At 45.1% G+C, this 16,277-nt stretch overlaps 1 protein-coding gene across 1 annotated transcript in view; it reads left to right on the forward strand.

Moving 5' to 3' along the window:
- The window catches only part of gpd2 (glycerol-3-phosphate dehydrogenase 2), an 83,652-nt gene that overhangs the window by 44,220 nt on the left and 23,155 nt on the right, over positions 1-16,277 (forward strand). The window contains exons 7-10 of the mRNA XM_033024070.1: positions 1,797-1,960; positions 9,036-9,200; positions 12,213-12,357; positions 13,948-14,141. Coding sequence (XP_032879961.1) covers positions 1,797-1,960; positions 9,036-9,200; positions 12,213-12,357; positions 13,948-14,141 — 668 coding nt within the window. The remainder of the gene's footprint in view (positions 1-1,796; positions 1,961-9,035; positions 9,201-12,212; positions 12,358-13,947; positions 14,142-16,277) is intronic.

Here is a 16,277-nt window from a genome sequence, read left to right on the forward strand (position 1 = left end):
CTATCCAAATGTTTTTTAAACATTTTTGATGGTACCTACCTCAACTACCTCCTCTGGCAACTCGTTCCAGACACCATCACTTTTTCTGTAAACAAAAACATTGCCCCCCGGGTTTCTATTAAATCTTTCCCCCCTCACCTTAAGGCTATGTCTTCTGCTTCTTAAATTCACCTACTCAGGGTGAAAGACTGTGCATTCACCCAATCTATTCTCCTCATGATTTTGTACACCTCTATCAGATCACCTCTCAGTCTGCTGCGCTCCAAGGAATTAGCGTCCTAGCCTCTCCAACCTCTCCCTATAGCTCTATAGACAACAGACAATAGGTGCAAGAGTAGGCCATTAGGCCCTTTGAGCCAGCACCGCCATTCAATTTGTTCATGGCTGATCAGCCACAATCAGTACCCTGTTCCTGTCCCCCACATATCCCCTGACTCCGCTATCTTTAAGAGCTCTATCTAACTCTCTCTTGAAAGCATCCAGAGAACCAGCCTCCACCGCCTTCTGAGGCAGAGAATTCCACACTCACAACTCTGAGTGAAAAAGTTTTTTCTCATCTCCGTTCTAAATGGCTTACCCCTTATTCTTAAACTGTGACCCCTGGTTTTGGGCTCCCCCAACATCGGGAACATGTTTCCTGCCTCTAGCGTGTCCGCACCATGAATAATCTTATATGTTTCAATAAGGTGTCCTCTCATCCTACTAAATTCCAGAGTATACAAGCCCAGCCGCTCCATTCTATCAACATATGATAGTCCCGCCATCCTGGGAATTAACCTGGTGAATCTACGCTGCACTCGCTCACTAGCAAGAATGTCCTTCCTCAAATTTGGAGACCAAAACTGCACACAATATTCCAGGTGTGGTCTCACTAGGGCCCTGTACAACTGCAGCTCCTATACTCAACTCCTCTTGTTATGAAGGCCAACATGTCATTAGCTTTCTTCACTGCCTGCTGTACCTGCATGCTTACTTTCAGTGACTGATGAACAAGGACCCCCAGATCCCGTTGTACTTACCCCTTTCCCAATTTGACACCATTCAGATAATAATCTGCCTTCCTGTTTTTGCCACCAAAGTGGATAAACTCATATTTATCCACATTAAACTGCATCTGCCATGCATCTGCCCACTCACCCAACCTGTCCAAGTCACCCTGCATCCTCATAACATCCACTTCACAGTTCACACTGCCCCAGCTTAGTGTCATCTGCAAATTTGCTAATGTTACTTTTAATCCCTTCATCTAGATCATTAATATATATTGTAAATAGCTGCGGTCCCAGCACCAAGTCTTGCGGTACCCTACTTGTCACTGCCTGCCATTCTGAAAGGGACCTGTTAATCCCTACTCTTTGTTTCCTGTCTGCCAACCAATTTTCTATCCATGTCAGCACCCTACCCCCAATACCATGTGCTCTAATTTTGCCCACTAATCTCCTATGTGGGACCTTATCAAATGCTTTCTGAAAGTCTAGGTACACCACATCCATTGGCTCTCCCTTGTCCATTTTCCTAGGTACATCCGTAAAAAATTCCAGAAGATTAGTCAAGCATGATTTCCCCTTCGTAAATCCATGCTGACTCGGACCGATCTTGTTACTGCTACCCAAATGTGCTGCTATTTCATCTTTTATAATTGACTCCAGCATCTTCCCCACCACTGATGTCAGGCTAACTGGTCACAACCTCGTAGACCTTCTCTGCACCCTTTCCAGCTTGACAACATCTGTCCTACAACATTCATTTATGTTTATTCGTGAGGCTTATCACACTATCTTTTTTTACTTAAATAGGTGGTGGCAATTGCCTTATTTCTGGGCTGGAATAAAGATATATGACTTTATGGCTGGAAGTCTTTGTTTGAAACACAGTTACTTCCTCACCAAGTCAAGAGCGGTGGAACTCTTCCCTATGCTGAAGAAAGAAAAGCTTATCGGAGCCCTTGTGTACTACGATGGTAACTGCTTTACATTAATTACTTCTTCTAAAGGGTTGGGAATATATGTCAAAGGGGAATCGGAATTAATGGAGAAAAAGGATGGGTGATTTTTTGGGTTTGAACCCTTCTTCAGACTGGGGGGGCGGGGGGGGGGGGGGGTTAGGAAAAGGCCAAAGCAGGGCTGGTAACAGATGGCCAAGGAAGGGTGGAGCCCATGATGGTTTATTGTTGGCTGAGAAAGAGGTGATATCTAAAGGATGCAGTGGAACTAAAGTCGACTCGGGTGGGGGGGGGGGGGGGGGGGGGGGGGGGGAATGCTGGGGTTACTTGAAATTAGTGATTTCACCGTTCATACCACTGGGTTGTAAAATATGAGGGGCTGTTCCTCCAATTTGTGCCTGGCCTCACTCTGAGAGTGGAGGTGGCCCAGGTAAAGGAAGGCCAGTATGGGAATGGGAAGGGCAGTTCAAATGAATGGCAACTGGGTGATCATGTAGGTTTAGGCAGACAGAGCGGAGGTGTTCAGCGAAACGATCGCCCAGTCTACGCTTGGTCTCACTGACGTTTAGGAGTCCACATCGAGAACAGCGGATACAGTAACTGAGGTTGGAGGAGGTGCAAGGGAACCTCTGCCTCACCTGAAAGGACTGTCAGGGGCCCTGGGTGGAGTCAAGGGAGGAGGTAGTATAGGAACAGGTGTTGCATCTCCTGCCGTTACAGGGGAGAGTCCCTGGTTTGGGTGGGAAGGGGTGAGTGAACGAGGGAGTTATGGAGGGAACCATAAATAGGTGGAGATGGGAAGATGTGACTGGTGCTGAGATCCCCTAGGAAGTCATGATACCGGAACGTTCCGCCTAGGCCGCCCGCAAAATTGTCCCTGGAAGTCGGCGACTGGAACGGATCTGCCGGCTTCGCTCAGGTCGGACTTCCAGAGTCCCGGCCGCAGGGGGCAAATTCGACCCACCGATCGGCTGCGAAAGTCCCGATGAGGTTGAGATCGGCCGCCTCACCCAGCCTAGACGCCACATTTACGGGGGGACATCCGGGGGCGACATAAAGTATAAAGTATCCTAAGTATAAAGTATCCTTTATTGTCATTCAAACTTGTTAGTTTGAACGAAATTACGTACCTTGCAGTCATGACAGAGAATAGAATAACAGAACACACAATGAACACAGTTTAACATCCACCACAATGAGTCTACCAGGCAACTCCTCACTGTGATGGAAGGCAAAAGTCTTAAAGTCCTTGTCTCTTCTTTCCTTGTTCTCCCTCTGCGTTGAGATGATCCAGGCTTTCGATGTTGGGCCTCCCGCCGGGTGATGGTAAGTCCCGCGGCCGAATCCGAGCTCCGCGAACGGGCCGGTTCAAGCTGCCACCCTCTAGACCAGCGGACGAAGCGGTTGTAGCGGGAGCTCCGGAGAATCGGTCACCAACCTGGGACCTGCGAGCTCCCAATATTGTCCTCCACTGGGCCCGCGGCCGAAGCCTGCGAGGCTCCGAAGTCGGGCCGCCACCACAGCCCCGAAGTCGGCCAGCTTCGCGATGGTGAGTCCTGGCTCTGCCTCCGGAGCCTTGAGGTCGGTCCCAGTTGGAGGCTGCCAGCTCCGCGATTAGGCCTCAGCGCAGACGGAGACGGAGATACGACAAAGAAAAGGTCGCATCCCCCCGAAGGAAGAGACTAAAAACAGTTTCCCCCGCCCCCCCCACACATACACAACTAAAAATAAACTAAAACATACGTCCAACAAGACAAAAGAAAACAAAAAAAAAAGAAAAAGACAGACGGACTGCAGGCGAGAGCCGCAGCTGCTGGGGCAGTGCCGGCACTTCCGGATTTCAAGTGCGATCTCTTAATTTTGTCCGGATTAAAGGAGGTGCCGGACTACCAGTTGCCAGAAAATCGGTGGTGGACCTGTACAGCGTGGATACAGGCCCTTCTGAGTCCAGCCTACCATCGATCACCCTATTCACACTAGTTATCCCCACTTTCTCATCTGCACCCTAAACTCAAGGGATCTCCTGGTTGCTAACCATTTTAACTCTCCATTCCCACACTGACCTCTCTCCATTGCCAGAGTGAGTCCACATGTAAACTGGAGGAACGGCAGCTTACAACCCAATGGTATGAACATTGAACTCTCCAGATTTAGGTAATTAACATCATAACATTTTAGTCATTTGAGATACAGCGCGGAAACAGGCCCTTTGGCCCACCGAGTCTGCGCCGACCAGCGCAGTACATTAGCACTATCCTACACACTAGGGACAATTTACAATTTTACTGAAGCCAATTAACCTACAAACGCGCACATCTTTGGAATGTGGGTGGAATCCGGAGCACCCGGAGAAAACCCATGCGGTCACAGGGAGAACATACAAACTCCACACATACAGGCGGCACCCAAGGTCAGGATCGAACCAGGATCTCTGGCGCTGCAAGGAAGCAGCTCTACCAGCTGCGCCACTGTGCTGTCTTAACTGAAAATTCGGAATAGCAGCCAATACATTCGAGGGCCAGATTCTAGTGCCGGAATCTCCTTCACTGCAGGGAGACGAGCTCTATGTTGGCATAAGGAAAGCAAACCATATGTTAGTTGTTAGCCTGGGTGTATACAACATGTCCCATTTAGTCAAGGTTTCCTTTGTAGCCACAAGCTCACGACTTTATTTCTTAGGGGTAGTTGTCAGAGTTCATTTAGCATTTGTTGATATCCTCATTCTCTTGGAAGGGAAAAGGCAACATATTTTCTCATGGGATGTGACTGAAATGTGAGCAGTAATCTGTCAGATTCACTCAAGCGGCCGAAGGAATATCCGAGACGACACTTTATTCCAAAGCCACGGCAAGATTTCTCGGTATTCGGATGCGCTTTTCTCGGTAGATCAGTTGTTTTACGAGCCGCAAGATGTGGGGGCTCGGCAATCGCACAAGTCAGTCGTCTTGTGTTTGTCAGGATGAATATTCGCCCCCCCCATTGGGAAATGTTTACTGGAGCCTTCAGTCGTCTTGTGGCAAACAGAACAGGAGGAGTCTGCCTTCCACTACAGTTCACTAGGCCAGGGGAGCTAAAGCCACAAGCTCGCAGATGATAACTGCCTCTTCCGCTGTACCTGCAACAATTTAATTGGACAAGTCAGCCCAGTCAAGCATTGCGGGCTCATGACTGGGAGACATGAAATTCATTGTCATTATTGTCTCTGTCATTTTAGATCGTTTTATTCCTGTGCAGAATTCTCTTCACTTCAATGCACTTTCTTCCTTGAGGAAATGGGGATTATCCTCAGTCAGAGTGGGGGCAGGACACTGAACTATACTTACCTCAGGGAGCTGCAGATTAAATTGGCTTTGCTCACTGGCTTGATGGTAGATCGTGCATGCGTATGTATGTGTGTATGTGTATGCGTGTGTTTGCATGCCTGTGTGCATGCGTTGTGTATACATTCTGTGTGTGTGTGTACTCGTGCGTGTGTGTATGTGTATGCGTGTGTTTGCACGCCTGTGTGCATGTGTTGTGCGTGTATGCTCAGTGTGTGTACTCGCGTGTGTGTATGTGTATGCGTGCGTTTGCATGCCTGTGTGCATGTGTTGTGCGTGTATGCTCAGTGTGTGTGTACTCGTGCGTGTGTATGTGTATGCGTGCGTTTGCACGCCTGTGTGCATGTGTTGTGCGTGTATGCTCAGTGTGTGTACTCGCGTGTGTGTGTATGTGTATGCGTGCGTTTGCACGCCTGTGTGCATGTGTTGTGCGTGTATGCTCAGTGTGTGTACTCGCGTGTGTGTCGCCACGCTATGTGTTTTACTAGAGTTGTGCGTGAGGAATCTTTTAAATATCTTCAGTTTTATTTATTTAACAAGATTACTTTTTGAATCGTATGAGCAGAGGTTAGCGATTTTTTGAATTTTCAACAAAAGGGTAGAGTGTGGTTTTCGAGGGTTATAACGTGAATTGGATAGCAGTGTAAAATAAGGGACAAAAATAGTTGTGATTGTAGTTTGAAGTTGTTTATAGTTTGGGTTTACTACTGTCACGTGTACTGAGTGTACTTAGGGCAGCATGGTGGCGCAGCGATAGAGTTGCTGCCTTACAGCGACAGAGACCTGGGTTCGATCCTGACTCAGGGTGCTGTCTGTCCGGAGCTTGTACGTTCTCCCCGTGACTTGCGTGGGTTTTCTCCGGGTGCTCTGGTTTCCTCCCACACTCCAAAGACGTGTAGGTTTGTAAGTTATTTGGCTTTTGAAATTTGAAAATTGTCTTGATACTGTTAGTGTACGGGGTGATCGCTCATTGGCGTTGACTTGATGGGATGAAGGGCCTGTTTTCGCACTGTATCTCTAAAGTCTAATAGGTACAGTGAAAAGCTTTATTTTGCATGCTATCCAATCAAACGAGATATTTCTGGGTTTAGGTTTATTATTGTCATGTCTACTGAGATACAGTAAAAACCTTTGGTTTGCATGCTGTCCAAACAGATCAGATAAATATAATCAAGCCAAACTCAAGTAAAATTGATAGTGAAGGAGAAGATACAGAGAGCAGAATATAATTCTCAATATTGTAGTGCAATAGTTCCAGAGACAAAGTCCAGTGTCCGCAATTAGATAACGGAGGGTGGCACAGTGGCGCAGCTGGTAGAGCCGCTGCCTCACAGCACCAGAGACCCGTGTTCGATCCTCACCTCAGGTGCTGCCAGTGTGGAGATTGCACCTTCTCCCTGTGACCATGTGGGTTTCCTCCAGGTGTTCCAGTTGTTCCCACACTCCAAAGACATGGATTTATAAGTTAATTGGACTCTGCTATAAATTGTCGTTGGTGCCTAGGGAGTGGATGAAAATGTGGCAGAACGTAGAACTAGGTGAAATGGTGATCGAACGTCGATGTGGACTCGGTGGGCCGAAGGGCCTGTATCCACGCTGTATTTCTTAGTACTTAGTACCATGGAGAATCAGAATGCTTCCTAGCTTGTGGAAGGACCGTTCAGAAGCCTGATAACAGAGGAGATACAGATTAACCTTGTAATTTTGGCGTCAAAGATTAAAGTGATTGTAACTATTTCATTGCATTTATGGAACAAATGTTTAAGAAGATTTAACAATGTGTACAAGGTATCTGTTGTCTTTAATCAATTTCACATCCATTTTTGTATCTTTTCCATAAAGGACTGTGGATATTAAAAGATTGGTTGAAAACCTGCCACAAATGACTTCTGTTTAACATAAAGGCACAGTCTTTCTAAATATGTATACGCTAACATTGCTGTTAGCTTGTGGTAGCATTAACCTTATTGCCAGCTCCTAGCCATGAGTGATTATGAATTCAGGGCACACAGAGTCAGTGCCCCTGCAATGCAGACCAATTTTGCTCATAGCACAACATTCATGATTTTAACTTCAGTCGCATTAATAAATAGAAGAAGACCCTCAAGACACAGACATTAAATATGATAAACCATCTCGACTGTCTGTTCTCTTTGTGTCAGGGATTTTTTTTTAAATATAGTAATGAATCTTTTAATGGTGTACATAAGAATCACTTACTCATGAAATCGGGCTTTGTTCATTTGTCCCCTTTTGATAACCTTTGCATTAAAAATTGAAGAACGTTGACCTGGATCACTGGAATACTAGAGAGATCTGAAGGTATTTTCCTTCCAGAACAGCGGAAAGGACCCAGCTTGGGAGGGGACGGGGCGGCAAGAACAAAGAGGGACCCAGCATTGACGGGTGGGGGGAGGGGCGCTGAGAACAAAGAGGGACCCAGCATTGACGGGCGGGGGGGGTGGGTGGAGGGGGTGGGCGGGGGGAGGGGGGGTGGGTGGGGGGGGTGGGCGGGGGGAGGGGGGGTGGATGGCGGGGGTGGGCGGGGGGTGGGTGGGGGGGCGCTGAGAACAAAGAGGGGCCCAGCATTGACGGGTGGGTGGAGGGGGTGGGGGGAGGGGCGCTGAGAACAAAGGGACAATCAGGACTGTAATTAATACTTTTTGTAACTTGTCGGCGCCCTTTCCGTGGCGACTCTTTGCAAAATAAAGAATTTCCCTGTACCTATACATACATGTGTACATGTGACAAGAAAGTAACATTCACTCATTTATATGTGAGTGACAAAGCAAGATTGCTTCTTTATGGAAATCCTTTCATATCCTATGACATAGGGGATATTAATTAACACTTTAAATTGGGGCTGTGTGTGGAAATTAGTTCTTAGAATTATTGTAGTTACAAAGAACAGCAGAGGCTGGTCAATACACAAAACTGCTGGAATCAATTGCAGTCCGAAGAAGGGTCTCGCCCTCTAATGTCACCTATCCATGTTCTCCAGAGATGCTGCCTGATCCGCTGAGTTACTCCAGTACTCTGTGTCCTTTTGTGCATTAACCAGCAATTGCAGTTGTTTGTTTCTGCTACATACAAGTATACATAGATCATGACTGATCTATTTCTTCCTCCTAACCCCATTCTCCTGCCTCCTCCCCATAACCCTTGACACTCGCACTAGTCAAGAATCTATCTATCTCTGCCTTAAAAATATCCATTGACTTGGCCTCCACAACCGTCTGTGGCAATGAATTCCACAGATTCACCACCCTCTGACGATAAAGAAATTCCTCCTCATCTCTTTCCTAAAGGAATATCCTTTAATTCTGAGGCTATGATCTCTGGTCCTAGACTCTCCCACTAGTGGAGCATTCTCTCCACATCCACTCTATCCAAGCCTTTCACTATTGAGTAAGTTTCAATGAGGTGCCCCCTCATCCATCTAAACTCCAGCGAGTTTGCTCCTATAACATCTGAACAAAACGCTGGAGTAACAGCGGGTCAGGCAGCATCTCTGGCGAAAAGAACAGGCAAACCTGTCTAAATGTTTGTTAAACGTTGTGATTAGTAACTTTAATTTAAGACTTTAGAGATACAGCGAGTATCTTAGAATGATTGTGTCCTTAGAATTATTATCCTAAGTCTGGGCTGAGAATGAGATAGATGCAATCTGACAGGGACAGATGTGACAGATCTGTTCTGACACACTTCTGTAGCACAAGTCAGTGGCTTGAGGTGACTCATGCTCTCCCTGGCAATCTGTCCACTTGCTGCAGGGCAACACGATGATGCGCGGATGAACCTTGCGATCGCTCTCACTGCTGCCAGGTATGGGGCTGCCATGGCCAATTATGTCGAGGCGGTGAAACTCCTGAAGAGCACGGATCCGGAGACTAACAAACAATATATATGTGGCGCTGAGTGCAAGGACGTCCAGACAGGTAGGCAGATCCATCACCTTAAGCAACATTAACTGTTTCAGTGCATAGGACGTAAATGCAGACAATATGTGCAGGGAGGAACTGCAGATGTGGATTTCCACCTGATCGGGTTAACATATGATCAGCGTTTGACGCCACTGTGCCTATACTCGCTGGAGTTTAGAAGAATGACGGGATACCTCATTGAAACTTACCGAACAATGAAAGGCCTGGATAGAGTGGATGTGGAGAGGATGTTTCCACTAGTGGGAGAGTCCAGGACCAGAAGCCATAGCCTCAGAATAAATGGATGTACCTTTGGAAAGATGGGGAGGAATTTCTTTAGTGAGAGGATGGTGAATCTGAGGAATTCATTGCCACAGACAGCTGTGGAGGCCAAGTCAATGGATATTTATAAGGTGGAAATTGACAGATTCGTGATTAGCATGGGTATTAGAGATTACGGGGAGAAGGCAGGAGAATGGAGTTTGGAGAGAAAGATAGATCACCCATGATTGGATGGCGGAGTAGATTTGATGGGCCGAATCGCTTAATTTTGCTCCCAGAACGTATGAACACGGAAGATAGACACAAAAAGCTGGAGTAACTCAGCAGGTCAGGCAGGATCTCTGGAGAAAAGGAATAGGGGATAATTCGGGTTGAGATCCTTCGTCAGACTAAGTCAGGGAGTGGGAAACTAGAGATATGAAAAGGTATCATGAACAAATGAATGAAAATCAAAACCACCAACGATGATACTGGTTCATACCAAAGATAGACACAATGAATGACTGAAGTTGTAGGAACAAGGACCTGCTTTTGCAAACATAACGGACACAAAGTTGGAATAACTCAATGGGTCAGGCAGCATCTTTGGAGAAAAGGATGGGTGACTTTTCGGGTTGGGTCGGCCTGAAGAAGGGTCCGGACCCAAAACGTCAACTATCCATTTTCTCCAAGGATGCTGCCTGACCCACGGAGTTACTCCATCACTTTGCATCCAGCCTTGGTAAAGTCCATTCAGGGGGTCTGTAGAAGGGTCCTGACCAGAAACATCTTCCATCTTTTTTCTCCAGAGATGTTGCCTAACCTGCTAAGTTACTTCAGCACTTTGTATCTATCTTCGTTAATTGTTTCAGGACCAGTTCCTGCAATGTTTTTTTTATATATGATCAACCCATCCAGCAATGTTGGGGGTAATAAAAAAGCTTTGATTTAAATGGGTGGGTTATTCCACAGTTCCACAGTGGCGCAGCGGTAGAATTGCTGCCTTACAATGTCACAAAATTTTGAGATTTTAAAAATCAAGTCTGCAATTTATCCCATCAGATAAAGCATAACAAGAAGTTTAATTTGACACCTAATTCACTTTCATATCTTCAGTATTAAAAATGTTATGGCCATTTCCATACTCTGAAATGAGCATCTTGTTCCCTATTGCTTTTCCATTGACTTAACTCAAAAGCTGTGATCGAGGACAGTCAAAAGCCCAAAACGTTCTTAACAATTAAGAGAACTGAATGAAATTTTCAGTTATTATTGATTGAAGCATTCTGAAACAAATATGAAACAATCTTACTTGGATGACCTGAAATTAAAGCATATAATTAGTTAGTTACCTAATTGTAGCTAATTACAAAATTCAATTACTAGATCTAAACATCTATCCATTTCTTAAGAAAAGGTTAACATTTTTAAATAGCCTAAGTGTCCAAATAACATTCACACAAGAATTCACAATATAACATGATTTTTAAATCTCATTGTCATGAATTTATAGGCCAAATGGAAGGAATTTAGTGTTTAATTCCCGTAAATTAATGGCCATTTTAATCATCTTGCGAGTGGGATTTTGTGGAACGCGATCGTTTGGAACGTTGCGGTTTGCAGTGAATTTAAACCCCATATCAGCAGGAAAAACACTGCCAGTTCGTATGGGGCCTAAATCACCTTTTCACAACGTAAAATTTGGATTAAAGTAATCCTAAGAAGCAAGTTTTTATGTAAAATAAACGGCTTACCTTTATTTGTCCCGTACGGGAGATCCGTCCCGTTGACGGTGTTAGATGTCTATTTTTATTTTACTCCTGCGATTAAATTATCCAGCGATGTTTTTAAAAAACTTCATACAACGGATGTCGGAGCGATTTCTCTGCAGCAGCTGAACAGCCTGAGAAAGATCGACTCCGACAGGCAGGAGAAAACGGCATTTTAATCCCGCCCCCCTCTCAAAGGCGCCAAAGTCGCGCACACGGCCAGTGGCAGAACTGCAGTGCCGCTGAAGGTAAGTTTTGTAACGTACTTACTTACAGCGCCAGAAACCCGAGTTCGATCCTGACTGCGGGCGCTGTCTGTATGGAGTTTGTACGTTCTCCCGGTGACCATGTGGGTTTTCTCCAGGTGCTCTGGTTTCCTCCCACGCTCCAAAGACATTCAGGTTTGTAGGTTAGTCGGCTTCTGTGAAATTGTCCGCAGTGTGTAGGATTGAACTAGGTATCGAGTCATACAGCGTGGAAACAGGCCCTTCAGCCCAACTTGCCCACACTGACCAACATGCCCACACTGACCAACATGCCTCATCTACACTGGTTGAACCTGCTGTATTTGGCCCATAATCCCTCTGAAACCTATCCTATTCATGTGCCTGTCCAAATGTATTTTAAACATTGTGATTGTACAATGGGCAGTGTGATAGTACAAAGGGTGATGGGTGCACGGAACAAGCTGCCAGAGGAGGTAGTTGAGGCAGGGACTATTTAAGAAACAGTTAGACAGGTACATTGATAGGACAGGTTTGGAGGGATATAGACCATACGCAGGCAGGTGGGACTAGTGTAGCTGGGACATGTTAGCCGGTGTGGGAAAGTTGGGCTGAAGGGCCTGGTTCCACGCTGTATCTATGACTCTATGACTAACGGGTCTTCACATTTTGTTATATACTGTATGACAACTAAACACTCTTCAATTACTTTTGCTCATTTGAATCTTACTCCAGATTTAGGGCATCTGATCAGTCTTGTTTTTTTTTTGCAGGAGAATTATTTGAGGTGAAGGCCAAGTGTGTTATCAATGCCACAGGACCGTTCACGGATACATTACGCCAAATGGATAACATAGGAGTCAAGAACATCTGTGAACCCAGTGCTGGTGTCCATGTTGTCTTGCCTGGCTATTATAGGTAATAAAATACCGCAAAAGATAAAACCTCACTTGAAAATTACATGTTGACTGGACTTACTCAATGCGAGAGTTTTCATTTGAAAGGTAATCCTTGTACATTAGGCAGCAAATCATTTAGGTCATTCAACAATCTGCCTCTTGCCATCTAGATTGTTTGTTGTTGTTTAGTTTTGAGATGCAGCGCGGAAACAAGCCCTTCAGCCCACTGAGTGCGAACCAGCCATCTCCATACACTAACACTATCCTAGACCGGGACAATTTACAATTTATACCGAATACAATTAAGCTACAAACCTGCACGTCTTTGGAATGTGGGAGGAAACCTGAGCACCAGGAAAAAACCCACTCAGTCTCAGGTAGAAAGTACAAACTCCGTACAGACAACACCGGTGGTCAGGATCGAACCCGGGTCTCTGGTGCTGTAAGGCAGCAACTCTACCACTGCGCCACTGTGCCGTTGTATTTGTGAATGAAGAGGTGCAATTGTAAATTGTCTAATAACGAATAACATTGGACAGCGAATGTTATGAAGGGTGAGGGTCAACCTCCGGCAAATGGGGACACAAAGAACTGTAGTTGCTGGTATGCAAAAAAAAAGACACAAAGTGCTGGAGTGCTGGTGATTAGTAAGGGTGTCAAAGGTTATGGGGGGAAGTCAGGAGAATGGGGTTGAGAGGAAAGAATAAACCAGCCATCATTGAATGGCGGAGCAGACTTGATGGGCTGAATGGCCTAATTCTGCTCCAATGTCTTATGGTCTTATGAGTACTTCATTGCATTTACTTATTGTGGGCAAATTGGTCGAGCTTAGATGGGGCATCACGGACGAGCTGGGCTGAAGGGCCTGTTTCCATGCTGTATGACTATGAATTGTCGCCTATATGTTGATGCAGAGGCAGGAAACTTATTACTGCTCTAATGTTGTGAAAGGTTGATCTTAAACAGGTATTTTACAAATTCACTATATTTAAGCTAATTAGTTAAGCCAATAACAACAATTAAAAAACATTTGGACAGGTACATGGATGGGAAAGGTTGAGGGATATGGGGCAAATGCGGGCTGGTGAAGGAGAGGTGCATCTTGGGGTGAAGATGGGTGATGGGCTATGATTAGTGAACATGGGGTGCGGTGCCTCGGTCGGTGTGGGCAAGTTAAACTTTGGCCAAAGAGCCTGTTTCCACGCTGTATGACTCTAATGTGTGACATGGTGGCAGAGTTGCTGCTCTGTAGCGCCAGAGACCCGGCCGGGTGCGATCCTGACTAAGGGTGTTGTCTGTACGGTGTTTGTACGTTCTCCCTGTGACCCCGTGAGTTTTCTACAGGTGCTCCAGTTTATTTTTTCCACTCGCATCCCATCGACATGAGAGTTTGTAGGTTAATTGGCGTCTGTAAATTACCCCCAATGTGTAGGATAGAAGTAGTGTATGGGTGATTGATGGTCGGCGCGGATTCAGTGGGATGTTTCCACGCTGTTTGTCTGAACTAAACTAAAAACTGAAACAAATAGAAAGTCTTGTTGCACTAGCGTGAATCATTGGTTTGGAATAAATTGTATATTGAACATAACCCCTGCTTTTATCCTTAAAGCCCTGAAGCAATGGGTCTGTTGGATCCAACAACAAGCGATGGCAGAGTTATATTTTTCTTGCCGTGGGAGGGAATGGTGATCGCAGGGACCACTGACAGACCGACGGAGGTCACAGCTAAACCCATTCCGCATGAGGAAGAGATTAACTTCATTCTCAATGAAATACGCAACTACCTGAGCCCTGACGTCGAGGGTAATGTGTGATCTTTACTTAAAGCTAACCAAGGGTGGCACAGTGGCGTAGCTGGTAGAGCTGCTGCCTCACAGCGCCAGGGACCGGGGTTTGATCCTGACTTTGGGTGCTGTCTGTCTGTGGAGTTTGTACTTTCTCCCTGTGCAGGTTTGTAGGTTAATGGACGTCTGTAAATTGCCTAGGATAGGACTAGTGTACTGGGGATTGTGGTCGGTGAGGACTCGATGGGCCGAATGGCCTATTTCCACATTGTATCTCTAAACTAAACTAAGCTACAAGCAAATGCTTTAGGTGGAAGTGAGATCGAAGAAGGGTCCCAGCCCGAAACGTTATCTAACGTTGTCTTCTCCAGTGATGCTGTCTGATCCACTGAGTTACTCCAGCACTTTGTGTTTTACTAATGATGGAAGTGTTGCATTGTATAAACCTCTCCACACTGTCAATAGTGTTTAAACCAGTCATTAACAATATTTATAAATGTGCTCATATTATTTAAATATGATATGCCAGCCATATCAATCTGTGACAGACCCATATTATCCTGCAACCATTTATGCCAGCTATTTCCACTTCCAGAGACTTGGACACATTCCAGCAGTTTAATTATTGTGTGACAGGAGCTATTTCTGGTAGCATGCTTTATAAATACAGTTCAGTACTCTCATAATATGATAAATGCCTCATTTTAGCTAGATGGACCAGTATGGCAACACAGTAGTGTTTGAAATGTAGTCCAAGTTTCTCTAATATAATTCTGCAGTGTTTATTTTGAATAGGACCCCAAAAGCATAAATCAGTGTGTTATAACTGCGGGTTGAATGATCTATAGTCTCTTTTTGTTTGACGACTTCATAGAAGGTGGAATGATATGGATAGATTTAATTAAAAATTTATCTGTAACGTCTGCAGTTAACGTTCTGCTTCCCGAGTGTACGAGCTAAAATTTGTTGCTCAATCTTGTGGTGTAATGGGGCAAACGTGAAATTTGGGTTGTCCCTTGACTTCAGACACAAACATCTAATCAACGGATCACACAGATTGCGCGCTGACAAGAGTGGAAAGTGAATGATGCTTAAATCAGATGAGTGCTTTCAAAACAGGAATATCTGAGCACATTTTGGTTTAGTTTGGAGGTACAGCACAGTCATAGTCATACAGTGTGGAAACAGGCCCTTCGGTCCAACATGCCCCAGCTACACTAGTCCCATCTGCCTGCATTTGCCCCTGTCCATCCAGATCTCTTCTTTACAGTTGTGTACAAAAGTTACCCCTCAGCGTGACACGATGGCAGAGTGGTAGAGTTGCTGCCTTTACAGCGCCAGAGACATGGGTTCGATCCTGACTACGGGTGCTGTCTGTATGGAGTTTGTATGTACTCCCTGTGACCACATGGCTTTTCTCTGGGTGTTCCTGGTTTCCTCCCACACTCCAAAGATGTACAAGTTTGTAGGTTAATTGGCTTCGGTAAAGTTGTGAATTGTCCCTAAAGTGTGTGTAGGATAGTGTTAGTGTATGGGGATTGCTGGTCGACGCGGACTCGGTAGGCCAAAGGGCCGTTTATCTAAACACGGTACCTCTAAACAAAACAAAACTAAACTCGGGATCCTAATAAATCTTTTCCTAAACCTGAGAATTGTATTTTGCACTATATATATCCCTTTGCACTTGAATTTGGCTTGATTATATTTATGTATCGTATTATCTTTAGACTTTAGATACAGCATGGAAACAGTCCGTTGCGTAAACCTTACTGCAGCAAATGTGTCAATGTGGCCGACTAATAAGTAATTCCATGTGGAATTAATCTACTTATCACATTATCTCGTAACAAAGCATTGTTTGTGTCTGTCACACTGTATATCTTTTAAAAATTTCACGTCAAATTAACTTCACCGTAATGTGATGTGTTGCATTATCCGGAAGGGAACGTATTGCAAGTATGTTCATATCTTCGTCCTTGAATTATGAATGAAATGAATATAAATGTACATTTCCCTACTAATGTACTGACACATCTTACCAATCTCTAACTTAGTAAATGTCTCTTGCGTGATCTTTTCCATTCAACATTGTAGTTTAGTTAACATGGAATTAGTTGTCCCTTCTGTGGTTTAAAATATACTGCTGTCAGAAACT

Source organism: Amblyraja radiata, chromosome 7 (genome assembly GCF_010909765.2).
Source record: "Amblyraja radiata isolate CabotCenter1 chromosome 7, sAmbRad1.1.pri, whole genome shotgun sequence".
NCBI lineage: Eukaryota > Metazoa > Chordata > Chondrichthyes > Rajiformes > Rajidae > Amblyraja > Amblyraja radiata.